General features: G+C 44.3%; 1 protein-coding gene across 3 annotated transcripts in view; it reads right to left on the bottom strand.

Moving 5' to 3' along the window:
- Positions 1-3,775: 3,775 nt before the first annotated feature.
- FKTN (fukutin) overlaps positions 3,776-15,807 on the bottom strand; it is a 78,442-nt gene continuing 66,410 nt past the window's right edge. Inside the window, exon 10 of one of the 3 annotated variants that reach the window (XM_074953665.1) lies at positions 3,776-7,310. In XM_074953665.1, the coding sequence (XP_074809766.1) occupies positions 6,932-7,310 (379 nt within the window). In that variant the 3' untranslated portion in view covers positions 3,776-6,931. The remainder of the gene's footprint in view (positions 7,311-15,807) is intronic. The other 2 variants (XM_074953669.1, XM_074953670.1) reach the window with 2 other exon arrangements.

Below are 15,807 nucleotides of genomic sequence, written 5' to 3'. Positions count from 1 at the left end.
GGGGTGCAATCTTTGTGGCACCAGGTCTCTAAGGGTAGGTCTACACTACAATTAAAAAATTCTTGGCAACAAGTCTCAGAGCCTAGGTCAGGTGGCTCAGGCTGTAGGGCTATAAAATTGCAATGTAGACATTTGGGCTCAGGCTGGAGACCGGGCTCTGAGATCCCCACAAGCCCTAGTCAGCTGGCCAGGTAGGGTTGCCAATTTTGGCTGGATGTATTCCTGGAGTTTTCATCATATGACATCATCTTTAATTAGAGATTAATCTTTAATTCCTGGAGACTCCAGGCTAATCCTGGAGGTTTGGCAACCATATGACCAGGACCGGCCACGCCCATGCTGCAGGTCTTTCATTGCAATATAGGCAGTCCCTTAGGGACTCGGGTAGCAGAAAGGTATCCACTACGCTACCTGCTAACATCCACCTTTCTAAGAGAACAATTCAAGCTTGCTCTGGAATAGTGGGCCACACTCCTGTTAATGTACTTCACATGTTGGTTCCAATGGACACCCACTAGAGGGTTCAGCAGTAGGTATATACGTACAGCACTGAGAATGTCTGTTTTGTGAAGACATCAAGCTGGGCTACATCAGTCTCCATTTGTGCTGGGTGGAAGCAAACTATCCTACCTTTTTGCAACAAGGAGAGCGTTGAGATGCCCCTTCCTTCTCTACTTTCCATCCAGTTATTTTGGTTGCTGCCAAGAGATGCCTCCTTAATTGGTCTTAACTACAGATGCTTTCCACATGGCAGGGCATGCTTCCTTCCCTCCCCACCAAAAGTGGTTAATCTCCTCTGTGCCATGTTACCAGATGTGCCCATTACTTTGGGGCATATTCATTTATTCGGATTACTCTTCTGGGGCGGGGGAGAGGGGGATTCTGTAATTCTATTAATGTACTGCTTATGTCACTTGTGTGTCCATATGGAGCTCTACTCCTTCCTTCTGCAGGTCCCCTCCCAATGGAGCTATCCTGCACGACCTAGGTTCCCGAGGACTGGGTTCCTCCAGCCCTAGAACTAGATGAACATACACGAACACACACACAAACAAACCGGGCAAGTCTGAGTGGACCGGGTCAATCAGCACTCTCAAGCTGATCCCCTTATCTGTCCCTGTACTCAATGGGCTGAGCTGCCCACCCCTTATGTGCCACAGGTTTAACACGTCCCTATCCCACGTTCACGTCACAATTGTACTGGTAGTAACCCACTTGATGAGCAAACCCCACAGAATTTTTGGGCACCACAGGGATCTTTAGCTTAGGTAAAAGAAGCGTTGCTGCAGAGTAAATGGCGGAAGCTAAATACACAAAAGAGTAAAGTTCAGAGAGAGAGAGAGAGAGAGAAGCAACCAGCCTAACCATGAAAGTTATTTATTGAATAATAGTGATAACTACACAAGGAGGGCTAAACCAACATAACATACATTATTAAAGGTTAATACCTGAGGTAGAAAGGAAAACAGTGAGAGAGAAGAGGGGGATCTCACCCACTCCATGAGGCTTGAACTGGTTGGGGTTCCCAGGTGATGGTGGTAGCTCAGGGTCCTGAGTGCTGGAGACAGGCAGAGCCCCCAGCACCATCAGTCAGGAGATGGAGTCCCAGTGGAACTGATGTGTAGTTTGGATCTAAGCATCAGAACACTTACTTGGGCATAGGTAGGGGGTTTTGTAGAAAAAATACAATGGTTCAAGGGAGAACACTAGATTTGTTTATAGGTAAACTGATGACTCAAGGGTTTTCTTTAGGCTTGACAATAGGAGCTGATCACTCCTGGCTATGGGTGGTGTTTTCTTCCAGGGAGCTCACAATACAACTAGGCTGCTTCAATATTTTGGATATCAATCAAGGATTTATTACTAGAATTGGTCTGTTAATTGCTGAGCTGGGTGTGTGCAGGCGTAGGTTCATTAACATCTGGAGCAGAGATTCCCATGATGCAGTAAGAAAAGGAGTACTTGTGGCACCTTAGAGACCCTGCTTTTCTGGTCCCCGAGTTCAGTGTGGTTCTCTGTTGTCCATTCTGTATGCAAATTGAGATGACGCCCTGTCCCATCTTTCATGCAGATGAGGCTAGGGGAGTTGTCTCTGTTCTTCATTCTGTATGCTAATGGAGATGTCTTAATCTTGTCACCCTTGTCAGGAGGGGTCTGGGTGTGTCTCCCAACGCCCTTCACTGCTCTCTGCAAGTTTTTTTCTCTGATGGGTTTTGGTTTAAACAGAGGCTGGGGGGGGGGGGGGTCTTTCATGAGTCAGACAGGCTAGATTTAATAATTTTATTAAGATGATGTTAAAATAAAAGAAATGGTACAGAGTTTAAGCTTAGAAGTTTCTGGTTATCAGGGAATAAGGTACAGATTATCAAGGGGTGCAAAGTTCGATTTAAGATCAGATGGCGTAAGGAATACATAATCTGCAATATCCCCGATTGGGAGTAAAAGGTTAACGGGTCAAAGTACAGACATTGAGATATGAGGGTATGTTGTTCATATAATGGCTATGTTCAGGTGTTGCACCCTGGTTCCCCAAGAACACAGAGCTGACTGGTATCAGCCATGCCTTGCGCAGGTCACACACACACTGTGTCACACAGCCCCACTTTACAGAAATTGTTGGTGTCCAGTGGGAAGCTCTGCAGGGGCCTTAAAACTACAGGTCTTATTCTCCTGACGCTGAGGCTGCTTTACCCCATACTGGTGATTTTAAGGGGCATGAGTGTAAATGAGATTCAGGCCCCAGATTTTCTTCCTCCAGAGCCCTTTGGCCCGATCACGCTTTTTTCAAGCAAATCTCCCACTGAAGTTAACAGACCCAAGTTCTCAGAGCCTCCATTCCTATAGTTGGAATGAGTCCCAGAGCAGGCACGAGCCCCATCTCCCAGTGACAGGAGACCCTCTTCCCATCTTTTCACCATAGCATTGTCACCACTGGCCTTCCTAGACCCCATCCAACAACCACTGGGGACTAGATTGTAAAACCAACCCTTTGGGAACAGGCATGGGCCAGAAACAAACTCTGGATTCTAAAAAGAAAAGGAGTACTTGTGGCACCTTAGAGACTAACCAATTTATTTGAGCATAAGCTTTTGTGAGCTACAGCTCATTTCATCGGATGCATACTGTAGCTCACGAAAGCTTATGCTCAAATAAATTGGTTAGTCTCTAAGGTGCCACAAGTACTCCTTTTCTTTTTGCGAATACAGACTAACACGGCTGCTACTCTGAAATCTGGATTCTAAGCACCACTGAGCTTTGGGGATATTTGAAATTCAAACCTGGATCCCAATAAGAACATGGCAAGTGGCCCCTATCTGAACATCGCAGTCTGTTGGGGTGTTCAAAATCCACAACTGGGTCCCAGTCTTTTGAATTGTGATATTTTGGGGGGAAAATTAACATTTTTGCAACACATTTTACTGATCTATAACTTTTTGATCAACCAAAGAGCTGGCCATAATCTTTCAAACATTGACACTTTGATGAAACGTTGACCAAAAAAAAGTAAGAACATTTTCCAAAAAAAATATAGGAATGTGGTTTGGTTTTGTCCTTGGTTTTTTGGACCATCTCTAACTTCTAAGCATTGCCGGTAAACTATTCTGAAGAATCAGAAGCAGCGTGTCGGTGACAAACATGAAAATGGTCCTGGTGTTATAATTCATTCTGCTTTACTATTTGATATCCCCTGCCAGATGTTTTTTGAATTTAAGAGTAAAGTTTAGAAAGATAAAAAGGTTAGTTTCTTAAATAATTTATTTTGAATATATTAGCAGTTAAATAACACTGTATACAACAAAATGTGATCAGTTACACCATATTTGTTCACAGCCATACAGATAAGAAATCACAAAAAACGAAGAGAAGACCTGACAAACAAATCTTTGGTAGATAAATCTAGTCACACACATGCTGTACCTCCGAGTAGGAGATCCTAAATGAAAAGAGAACAAAAAACATTTGAACCAAAAATAAGAAAAGTTTTCAATATATAAATAACAAGCATTTCACATTACTTAATTGCTAGGCTTTCTTCCCTTTCCTTGACAACAATACTCAGCTCAAAGAATGGATCTGTTTTGACTTGCTTTGCTAATGAGAAAACATTTCCAATGATAGCAATGGGCTGATGGAAAGAATAGCGCCAACAATCCTCACATGTAAATGTTTACACCTATTTGGCCAAATCCTTGGTGTAACTCCATCGAAGCCAACAGATACCCGGGATGAGAAGCTAGCCCGTTACATTTGAGCCTATGCCTAGAATAGACAATATCAATCCAAGTAGCCACATTCAAGTGGGCATAGGAAAGGATAAAGCATGAACTTCACAGATCATGAAAAAGACTCTTGGCGTGTTTCCACTCAGATGTTTCCACTTCACTCATTTCATGTCCTCAAAGCGCCAAAATCTAGGAGTAACTAGGCTGGAAACCAGAGTTCTTTGAAAAATAAAATTAATTGTTCACTAAAATTTTTCTGTCAGTATTTGAAATGTTTCTGCTAGCTCCACCGTGCAATACAGCAGCAATCACAGAGCCACAGCAGAAATGTTTTTGACAAACTTTAGTCTTCGTAAGTGTACAGATCAGCAAAAAACCATGCCTGGGCCAAATCTTTTCCTTGTCAGCTCCCCTGAGACAAATGAATATATAGGGAATGTTGAGATGTTTGTATGTTAGGTGTGTGTGATTCTGATAGGAACCTCATCATCGGGTGACAGATTCCCTGTGCTACAAGCGTAAATGTTGCAAGCAGTGTAATGCATTCAAAGCCCTAACTACAGTTTCTGAAGACGGCTCATCTTCTCATGAGGAGGCAGAAGCAGCCAAGGAGATCTGGCAGAGCACGGGTCACTTCCACTTGTTGAACCATAATGAATGTACTTCAATCTCAGGTATGCGTGCCACCTCCCGATCTCTGTGAACTCAACGGGCGTTTTGTCAGTGACTGCAGCAGGAGCAGGATTTGACCCAGAAACCCTTTACATTTGAATCCCTAGACTTTCTACCTGCTGTTCAAGTTGATTTTTAACACCTCCGAGCTGTTCAGATCTTTGCTGACACAGGAGGGCAACTCCGATACTCAAATGAACTGATTGGTGAGCAACATTCAACGGTGCAATTGCTCTCCCACTCCACGTGGTCATCCTTAAACACCTGACAATTGCCTGAGATACTTAAAGGTTACCATCTCAGTATCTGCTATATAATTTAGGTATTCCCTACAGCAGTGGTTCTCAAACTTATTTGATCGGGCCCCCCTTCTTCATGTCTGTAGTGGTTTATGTGTCCCCCCCGGTACATATACCACCACCCAGCTCTAAAGGCAGAGCGGAGAGCAGCAGCTGCTGGCCAGGTGCCCAGCCAGTACCAGCACAGAAGTGAGGGTGGCAATGTGAAAAGTTTCAGAGGAGCAGCCGCGTTAGTCTGTATTCGCAAGAAGAACAGGAGGACTTGTGGCACCTTAGAGACAAACAAATGTATTTGAGCATAAGCTTTCGTTAGCTACAGCTCACTTCATCGGATGCATCAGTATCACCATTCACAGAAGACTTAGCGCCCCATTGCCACCCTTACTTCTGCGTTGCTACAGCCACGCCGACTGACAGTCGGAGCCCCACCACATCCAGGTGAGGGATTGGGGGTGCGGGGAAGGGACAGCCTGAGCCCAGGCTGCCTCGGTGAGGGATTGAGGAGGGGGGAAGGAGAGCTCAAGCCCCGGCTGCCTTCCAGTGAGGGATTGAGAGGGGCGGCAAGGCTCTGCCTGTTCCCTTTATCCCTGCTTCCCGGCTTCTGCACGAGCCCCAGCCACGCGGGACTGACAGTCAGAGTCCAGAGTGCTTAAAAAAAACAAGCCCACACAACCAGAGTGCGCACATTCCTTGACACATTCCCGTGCCTCCCTTGGGAGGCCCACCCCATCATTTGAGAACCACTGGAAGCGTGCCAAATGGGCACACATATTTGCTGAAAAATCTGGGCTCATGCAGGCCTGTATTCTGGCCAGCAACAGCTTCACAGAGTCCCCGCTTCCTGCTCTTGTTTGGCGTGGTCTGCAGGTGGTGTGGAATTTGCCTAGAGGTTTGCATACAGGGGCCTTTGCTGGGCCAGGGGATTCATGTACATAAGGCTACCTCCTGGCCCTTTAAGTCCTGCCATGGAAGGTCAGAGGAGCAGCCTCTCTGTGGATTTTGAATGGAGCCAGAATGAGGACGGCCACTTCCACCGCCCCAGGGCTCCCACAGCTGGGTATAGATTTGCTGATGGACTCTCTCCACTGCATCTGCTGAAATTTCGCCCATAACATTTCTTCTTTCAACATAGCTGGCATTTCTGTTTTAATTTCTTGGTGGCTGGTTTTTTATATACTCATTTGTGCTTCATTCTGATGTTAGAGAGCCCTTCAGTCTAACAGACAAAGGCGAAGCAAGATCCAGCAGCTGGAAGCTACATGTTAGAAAAATTCAATTCAGAAATAAGATGTAAACTCTTAGCTTGGAACTGCTGACCAAGGGATGTGGTAAATGCTCCATCGCTTGGAACCTTTTGTCGAGGCTGGATATTGTTTAAGTGAAACACGCTAGCTAAGCCACAAGCCTTATGTAGCAAGGAAGAATAATCTCTTCCACTGCAGCTCTCACTGGATGAAATTCTATGGCCCCTGTTATACAGGGGCTCAGATCATACTGGTCCCCTCTTGGCTTTGATTTTTTCCATGAATCTGTGAAATCACTACATTGAATCCTTGCAAATTCCCAAGGGTCCCACTCCCTAGTCATCCAAGCCATTGTCCTCCTTCTACCTCCTTTCCTTTTAAATAAAAATATATTTAATGCAACAGTAATAGATATAAATAGATAAATACTGTACAAAGGCAAACAATCCACACGTTATGCAAAGGAGACGATCAAACTAACACCAGGACTGCATCACTCACTGCCCTGCGAGGGAGACGACGACTCTGACCAGCACTCTGCGATGTTGCTGCTTGTGCCCGGAGAAGGGACTCCACAGTCTTCAATCAGAGTCAGTTCCTCCATGCTCTGCAAATGTGGGGCTTGTTGGAACAGCCCCAGTATACTCCCCCGGGCAGTCACTCCTGCCTGAGGCAGGCCCTGCTCCCCCAGGATCTTGACAAGGAAGTTGATGTACCTCATGGCCAAGCGGAGTGTCTCGTTCTTGCTCAGTTTTTTGTCCGGAGGGTGGGTGGGGATGAGCTTCCTCAGCTTGGCAAAGGCGCTGTTGACGTTTTGTTGCCTCCACCGCTCCCTGGTGTTGGTGAAGATCTTTCTGGTCATGCTCAAGGCTCTGAAAAGCAAAGAGGACCACGAGGGGAAGTTAGAGGTCTCAGACCTGCCTTCAGGCTGTATAATGCTATTATTCTATGGGAGGTGAGAGTGTTGCTAGCGATTTGAAATGTATCCCTGCCATGGCTGATGGATTGCCATTCCCAGCTATGGATTAACCGTAACCCCTGTGTCCCACTCCCTGCCCACACTACGATCTCAAACACAGTAACTGCCGTGGGATATAGAGAACTAGCTTTGTATTGTCAGAGGATTAGGAAGGAGCACACATAGGGACAGATCCTGACTTCCCCCAGACAGTGCCTTTATGGCACCCCAAGGGGTTGCAAAGCTGGCTTATCCAGACATCTGAGGGCTCTTCTGGCACGAAGGAATCCCCAGGTAGCATAGAGTCAGTGCCGCACCACTGCTCCTCACAGAGCCCAGCGCAGGAGGTCTACTGGGGAGGGGACATGGCCAGAGAGCAGCAGCATTCTGACAATCCCAAGACAGCATAACTGCCCCTCTGGGGACCATTACCAGCTGACACAAGTTACACTAGCCCTGAAATTGCTCTGAATTGTGCTTGGGGCCAAACCACCCGGAGTCCAACCTCCGAATAGGGCAAAAAGGGATAAATATGGCATACAACCACTGCTGCCCACCTCCACCCTGGGTCCTAAACCAAGCAAAGCCCAGCTGGACCCAAGGATTGGGCCCCTGACATCTACCAATCACCACGAGAAATACTCCCCCAAGGAAAAAGCACTGGTGCACTGTAGCATTGTCTAATTATGACTGTGACTGTAGAATATGTTAGTACAACCCTTCAGGGAAGCAGTAGTCTGCTTCTCCTTCCAATCCACGTTAATCTCTTGTTGCTGGAAGTAAGGACTTCTCAGCAATGGGATGTGTGCTCATCACTAGAACAGTCGGGGCTCAAGGCGGAGGGAAAAGCAACGTGGAAATGCTGTAAATGCTCAATGGAAAGATACTAACTCTGGTTTTATTTTCACCGCTCAGTGTTGGTGAGTCTGCTATAAATGCTACTGCACTGGGCTCTGCAGGGGAAACTGTGACAAAAAATCTGAGTTTCAGCTAAAATGTAGCTTTCCTAGCTTTGACCAGCTTATATCGCAGGCTACACAGAGTATAGAGCCCAATTTCCAGACCAATACGGCCTTACAGTGAGCCTAAAGTAATTTGCATTCTATAATATTTAAATGTGGTTCACAGATAGGATTTCACAAAGTACCCATCATAGGCCGGACTCTGCTCCTATTGATGTCACTGGCGGCAGAGTTAGGCCAATACTGAGCTCTTCTGAAAATCCTACCCTAAGTTGATTTGTATCCACCATTAGGCGCTTAGACCCTTCTGCTGCTCAGTGATTTACACTGCCCTTCTTTTTTTTCTAGACTAAGTATTCCTTCCCCACTGTCCTTCACATCCATAGCTCAGAATTGTCCACCGATTTCATCCCCTCACTGCACAGTCTTTGCTAGGCGATCATCATCATATTTTCATTTATGAAGGGCTCCTTGTGCAGGTGACATGGTTTGAGCAGGGGCTGGAAGGCAAACATTATGTGACTTGCACAAGTTCACACAGAAAGTCTGTGGCAGAACTGGGAGTTCAAAACCAGATCTTCTAAGTCCTGATCCAGCACCCTAAATACCAAACCATCAGGAAAATACTGTCAGCATTACTATGATTTATTTTACAGTAGTGCTTAGAAGGCCAGTCAGAGATTGAGGCCCAATTGCATTAGGCACTGTACATATGTACAGTGTTATAAAGATAGTCCCTGACCACAGAGCTTTCAATCTTAATGCGTTGGACATGAAAGCATTGAACAGAGATGCAAAATCCCCTGAGCTCTTCACTGAATATGCATCCTTCCATTTTTTAAATATGTTCTCATTGCTAATCCCCAGCTCTGCTTTGGTACCTTCAGTTATATTCAGTCAGGTCCTAGAACATTTGTATTTTGTTATAATTTCGCAGCTGCTACCAAGACCTGATTTTTCTAAACTGTGTTTTACCAGAGGGTAAAATGATCTCACCAAAACACCCTTGTCTCTCTTAAAAAAACAAAAAGCAGAAATGTTGGGTCCTATTGGATTGTTCCTGCAGGGAATCTTCTCTCATTCATTTCGTTCTGCTGGTTTGTTACCTTACGGTTGCACTACAGAGCGTATATTTCATTTATCTCTTGAACCCATTTAAAAGAGCTAGTTTGTACTTTACTTGCCAAAACACTGCAGAAGTCTGGGTATTGCGCTGACTTTGTACATCATGTTCCCCATCCTCATCCCTGATTTGGTACAGAAGTTGCCTGGATGCTTATGCTTTCTCTTTTTAATGAGGTCTTCCTCGCAGCTGCTTATTATAATCATGTGCAGCTTATGCTGGTTGCTTTGCTGAAAGAGAAGTTTATTCCTGTGTGAAAGCAGATACATGGCAACTCTCCAGGGCTGGGCTGTTTATTTTATTAGTGGCGATGGCACCCATTACAGTCTGGACTTCAATAGTGGCATGTGCATTGTAATAGTTCTGAGTCTGTTTAACGCCTACTTTAATTCCAGAGTGCAAATACTGACCAACGGCCTCTTTTCCTGAGGTTTACTTATAGCACTGAGAGAAATGCTCCAGGAGAATGATTTAGAATAGATCACTGGCCTCACTTCAGCAAATCCCTCCAAGTATTTGATCCCATCATGGCAGGGGTGTTATTTTTGGAAAGATGAGCACTGCCTACTCCTTCCCATCGTTCTTTCTTTGGCTCCCCTCTCTTTTTTCAGTGGAGGACAATACCGGATTTGTGAACACAAGTCCTGTAAGCAAACAGCTGTCTTTATCAGTCCAGCTCCTGTGTGACATATTAAAAATGTACCACTGCATCTCTGACATTTGTTCAAGATCAGCAAACACCACACTCCCGCCCCCCGTGAATCCTTTTTACAGAGTCGATATCTACTCAGGGTTTGGGACAGAGATCTCCCCAGTTACAATCAACCTAGTCCGACACAGCAGTAATTCTACTGTCTCAGAAACCACCCACAACTCTGGTCCATTTCTTTCTTCTAGCTCATTCTTCTACTGCCACATACAAGACATCCCCTAAGGCATTCTGTGTCCCCTACATCTAACACTGCAAAGCGGCCAGCATACCAAGGAATGATCTGCCTTATGTTTCAGCTGCATCCGTGCTTCCTTCCCTGCTCCCCACCTTGCTTTCAAACTATTTGCCGCTTCTGATTTATGCTAATATTACACATCCAAGTGCTGTATTATTTATTTTTCTCTGATACAGTATATGGAACTTTTATCATCCACCGGCTGTTTGTTTGTTGTACAGGTACTTATTCATTGCGAATCGGTGTCAAACCACTATTTTATACATTGATAATACAGGAATATACATTGCACTAATCTGCAGGTATGGCTTCATCATTAAACTCTTTCAGTTCATCTCCACCAGACACAGACAAAAAGTCTTACATTCACCTAAGCAGAAAGAGAACCAGGCAAATGCCAGTTTAGATCCAAGAGAACAAATTCTGCTCTCAGAGATATAAATCCAGGGTTACTTCATTGGTGGTGTTATTCTGGATTTAAATCACTGTAACTGAGAACAGAATTTGGCTCATTTCCCTTGGATCAGGCAAGCAAGACCCAAAATCATGTGACAGATGCTGGTTCACGACACGAGAGCTGTATTCACAGAATTAGAGTTCAACCAAGCCACGCAGATTAAATATAACCCCTCCCAGCCAAACTGTGGGTCACTCACAGAGCAGTTCAACTGCAGCAATGAGAATAAACCTCAAGCAAACAAGTATCAGAAGCAACTCGTTACCCCATCCACCTCCTCAGAAAAAAAATTCACGCGGGTTCAGATGTAGCCATACAAGTTACACAGTGCGGAGAACAGATGAAGATCTCTTTCTCAATAGCAGCAGCTCTCACAGCCTCTCCATGCACAAGCATTAAACACCCTCAATGGGTGTTCAGGCAGAAACGGCAGCGGGAATTCCCGGCACAAAGCGACATTTCTGCTTGGATAGTCCAAAGTGAATGGCTGTTGAAGCTGCGATTAATGGGTGGGGGGCGAACGGGTCTGCAATGGAGGCTGGGACTCAGTAATTACTAACAGGCTGGTTATAAGCAAATATCTTGGACTAAATCTATCCCATGTCTAACACCTTTGACCTCTGTGGAATTACACCAGGGATGAATGTGGCCCCTTGGTCCCAACCCTGAAATCCTTGCTCAATCAACACTCCCATTGACATCAAGGATCGGGCCCCTCAAGAATACACCCCACAGCGCAGCCCTGTTTTTCCAACCGGGAGGCCCACTAGCATGTTACCACTCGCTATTTAATATTTCACAGTGAGGTTTTCTGAGTCCCCTCAGCCCTTGAATAACAGGAAATGAAACACAAGATGGAGCCTGCTTCACAATTCAGGCAGATACTTGCCGGGCTGATTTAAAACAGAGGCCAAAGAGCCCCAGAGAAACACTTTGTGCTGAGTTTTGTTCAGTGTGCATTAGTGCAATGCGGAACAAAGGAGAAAGAGGAAACCCATTGTTTCTCCCTTCAATTTCATGGTAGCACTGGGCTGTGGAACTCAAGCCAGGAGGGAAGGGAAGATTTGGCATGGATGTCACAAGATATTACACTGGCCAGCACTAACACCCTGGGTCTTTTGAAGCCCTGGTAGAAAACCCAGTAGAAACGAGTTTGAGTTCCCTGTGACTGGAATGAATTAGCTAAACTGAAAGCAGAATATGGACAGTAGGCTTTTGGGCCTAATGCTCACCAGTGTAGGAATAACCACCCATGTCACCACCACCACTACCTGTCCATAGCTCCTTGTGTCTCCTATAAAGGGTGGATTCTCCAGGAGCCATGTGCCAGGAGTTCCCCTTGCAGGGCTATCAGATTTAAAGGCAAGAAGATAAAAAAGAGGCAGTGATGTCTAGTGGATAGAGCCTTGGATTAGGGATCAAGAAACCTGGGTCCTATTCCCAGCTCTACCACTACCTCTGGGGTGTGGCCTTGGGCAAATTCCTTCATCTCCTTGTGCCTCCATTTTCTTCTCGTCCTTGGCCTGTCTTGTCTAGTTCAGTGGTAAGCTCTTTGAGACAGGAATTGTCTCTTATTGTGCGTTTGTACAGCACTTAGAACAATAGGCCCTGATCTTGTTAGGGGCCTGTAGGAACCAGAACAATAATCAATATTTCTTGTGTTTAACAGAGTTATAGCGACCACCTTTAATGAACTTTAATAAATACATGCAAAAGGGGAAAATAAACGGTCTGAATTAACTGGGGGCTCTTTTGTACTTTCAAGCCACATACCTCCACCATTGTGACCATGTCACTGTGGAATATCTGAAAGCACAACACTGTGGAGAATACAAAAGACAAAACAAAGCAGCCAAGGCAGAGATTTTGAATGTTACAAACCTGTGACAAAATTTATCCTGTGAAATCTCGGATCCCAGGAACCTTCCCTTCTGAAGCCAGGGTTTCCTGGAACACTCAGACTAGAAACAAGTCCGTTTTAAAAGAGTACTGCAGTGTTCTAAAGCAATGGCCTAAAACCCACATGCTTCGATTGTATTACAGTCTTCTGGGGATACTACTGTAGAATATTCATATAGCTATTATATTTAGAACTTCTGGTGGTGAGAGAGAGAAGCTATTGGTCCAGTGAAAGACGTTTCCTCACCCAGCTTGTGTCTCTAATATACTAGGACCAACATGGCTACAACTCCATCGCACATTTCGATAAGGCATGTTTAACATGATTCAGTGTTGCTTTTCAGCCTAGTCAGATCTAACACTTACTGAGAAATATGGCCTGAATTTTCAAAAGTGACGCGTGATTTGGGGTGCTCCAACTTGAGACCCCTTAAAGGGGCCTGATTTTCAGAGGGTGGATGTTTAGCACTCTCTCTCTCTTCAGGAGGTCTCACGTTGGGCACCTAAAAATTGAGGCACCTAAAATCAGGAGTCACTTTTCAAAAGTTAGGCCAGTAGATCTACCAGCTTTGAGCCTACATGCACATGGCAGAGCATAGAGGGTCTGTTCTCCTCTCAGCAAAATGTGAATTTAAACATTTCCATTAATGCCAATGAGATTTAAATTCCCTTGCACATGGACAAACAGACCTCTTTGCCCTTGTCCTTTTCCCATTGCTCGCTCATTAGGAACATTCTCTGCCCTCCTTTGTTTCGCTGCACTTATATTTCTATAAAGCCTGACCCCACAGTCCTTTCTCAAGCAAGATTCTCCTCGGCTCCAGTGGGAGTTTGGTGTGAGCAAGGGCTGACAGATTTGCATGGGTATGATGGCCTTTGTTTCAGTGCTATTTATAAAGCAACATTAGTTAAAGATAAACACCTGGGCTCTGTATCCATTAAGCCCACATTAGCGTCAGAAATTATTGTCTGTAAAATATTTTCTTGCCCTTTTGCCATTGTGCTGCTCCTCCCTCCTGGAAGGCAGAGGTAACTGACCCTTATCAGGCCACGGCATGGATCCCTGGTCCAAATGGTTTTCTTTAAAGCACAGACCCTTCGTCAAATTCATTTCCCAAATATCATATACAAGTATCACGGTCCAGGCTTTCCTGATCAGAAAGAAAATCCAAACACTATGTGAATCCTATAGGAATTCTTGAGGGTTAGGGTTGTGGATGAACCTCTGCTCTAAGACCACCCTTCAGTTATACCGCCAACTCATGACAACTGCTGTATCTGGCCGTATCTCTCTGCTTGTGCATCTGTTGCCACAATGCTGACGGGGAAAACTTATTATTGGAAGGGTACCCGTTTGCTTGAACCACCTAGATCTGCCTTGCATGTGAGGAGAGTCCTCCCCTTTCTTAGTGACAGAAGAAATCTGCGCCATGTTGAGAAGGAAGCAGGGATGATGTGTTCTGGATCTAAGACCTCAGCGAAAGAGCAGCCCCTTCCTTTGACTTCAGTGAGAGCAGGACTGGACCCTGTATATGTATCATATTGTGTGTATTCAGCACATATTAACTTCCAAACACAAGGGGCTAAAATCATACGGGGTGCAGCTTTACTGGCTTGCATGGAGTTACCCCAGGAATTAATTTGGCCTGCTGTGTTTAAGTAAAGTTATTGCTCCCCATAATCACTGAGAAACTGATCCACTCTGGCAAATCCCACCTTTCTATATGAAGATGAAAACTACCAGGAGACAAAGGGCCCAATCCTGATCTCACTGCAGTGTAATTCCATTGACTTTAATGGAGCTACTACTGTACTCATCTCCAACGGTGCGAGTGAGATCAGGATTAAGTCTACACAATTCAGGGTGAGTGTGGTCAGAACAATGTTGTTCTGATCACACTCTGCTGGCTGTGCATATTCCCTAGTAATGGCATTTCAGCTGGGTTATACGCTTTGTTAACACTGCCTTTATTTGTTTAGGTATTCGTGTTGCAACCACTTTAATCGGAAAAGAGAAAGCTGTTTATATATTGGAATTTTAAAAACAAAAAAGAAACACAAATCTTTAGAGAAAGGATCTAGCATACACAATCCTGGGTCTAATCCTGCTCCTATGGAAGTTTTGACAATTTATTTTAGAAACATGTTCTTTCTATTATTTATTCATTTCCTTAGTCAAACATAGCTTTGTGCAATAGACCTGAACATGAAACTTGGAACCACTGTAGACTAGCAGGTAAGAAGCAATTTAAGAAGCCTTTTTTTTTTTTTAAGTGCTATTTATATTGTTTCTTAAGAGTGTTATTGATATTATTTTTCTCAGATAGACTGGAAGGGGGGAAAAACCTAAATCTTTCCTCCTAGGGAACTGTTCCATTAAATGAAATTCATTCACATATCTATCACACACACAGTATACCGTAGACTACAGGGTAAAGGAGTAGTGATGGAATACGGATTTTTTAAATGTATATGTGTGAATCTAGAATTTAAAGCTCTCTCTGTATATCTTTATCCATTGATATTCATAGTATTTAAATACACATTATTTACACACAATCTACTGCACAAATATGCATAACAAGCTGGCTACTTTAGGCTTTCTAAAAGCTTTGTTTTTAAATGCTCAAAGCCATTAGACCATGCTATCGAGTTATATTCGTTTTATTTCTGAAATCAAAGGGCTTTATTTGCTGTGCAGTCATTTACACCCATGTAAAACGAGTGTCAATTCTGATCCAGTGCCATCCTACACCCTCTTTGCATTGGTGGAAATGATTGCACAGGGAGTAGAGCAACATAGAATTAGGCCCACAGTGTTGAGTTATAAAATCACAGAAGCCAACGTTTTAAAAAGTTTGTTTAGATTTCATATCATTTTTAAATATCCTCACTCCGTTTTTTTTTTAAATGATCAAAAGCAGCAAATATTTGCTCCTTGCTTGAGATTTTTATTGCCAAGTTTTAGCAAATTTTCGACAGCCTGAAAAATATAGTCACATAAGGAGTGCAACACAAGTGTC

This window comes from Natator depressus, chromosome 5, assembly GCF_965152275.1.
Source record: "Natator depressus isolate rNatDep1 chromosome 5, rNatDep2.hap1, whole genome shotgun sequence".
In the NCBI taxonomy this organism is placed as follows: domain Eukaryota; kingdom Metazoa; phylum Chordata; order Testudines; family Cheloniidae; genus Natator; species Natator depressus.
The sequence above is the reverse complement of the archived record's forward strand: the minus strand, read 5'-3'. Positions and strand labels throughout refer to the sequence as shown.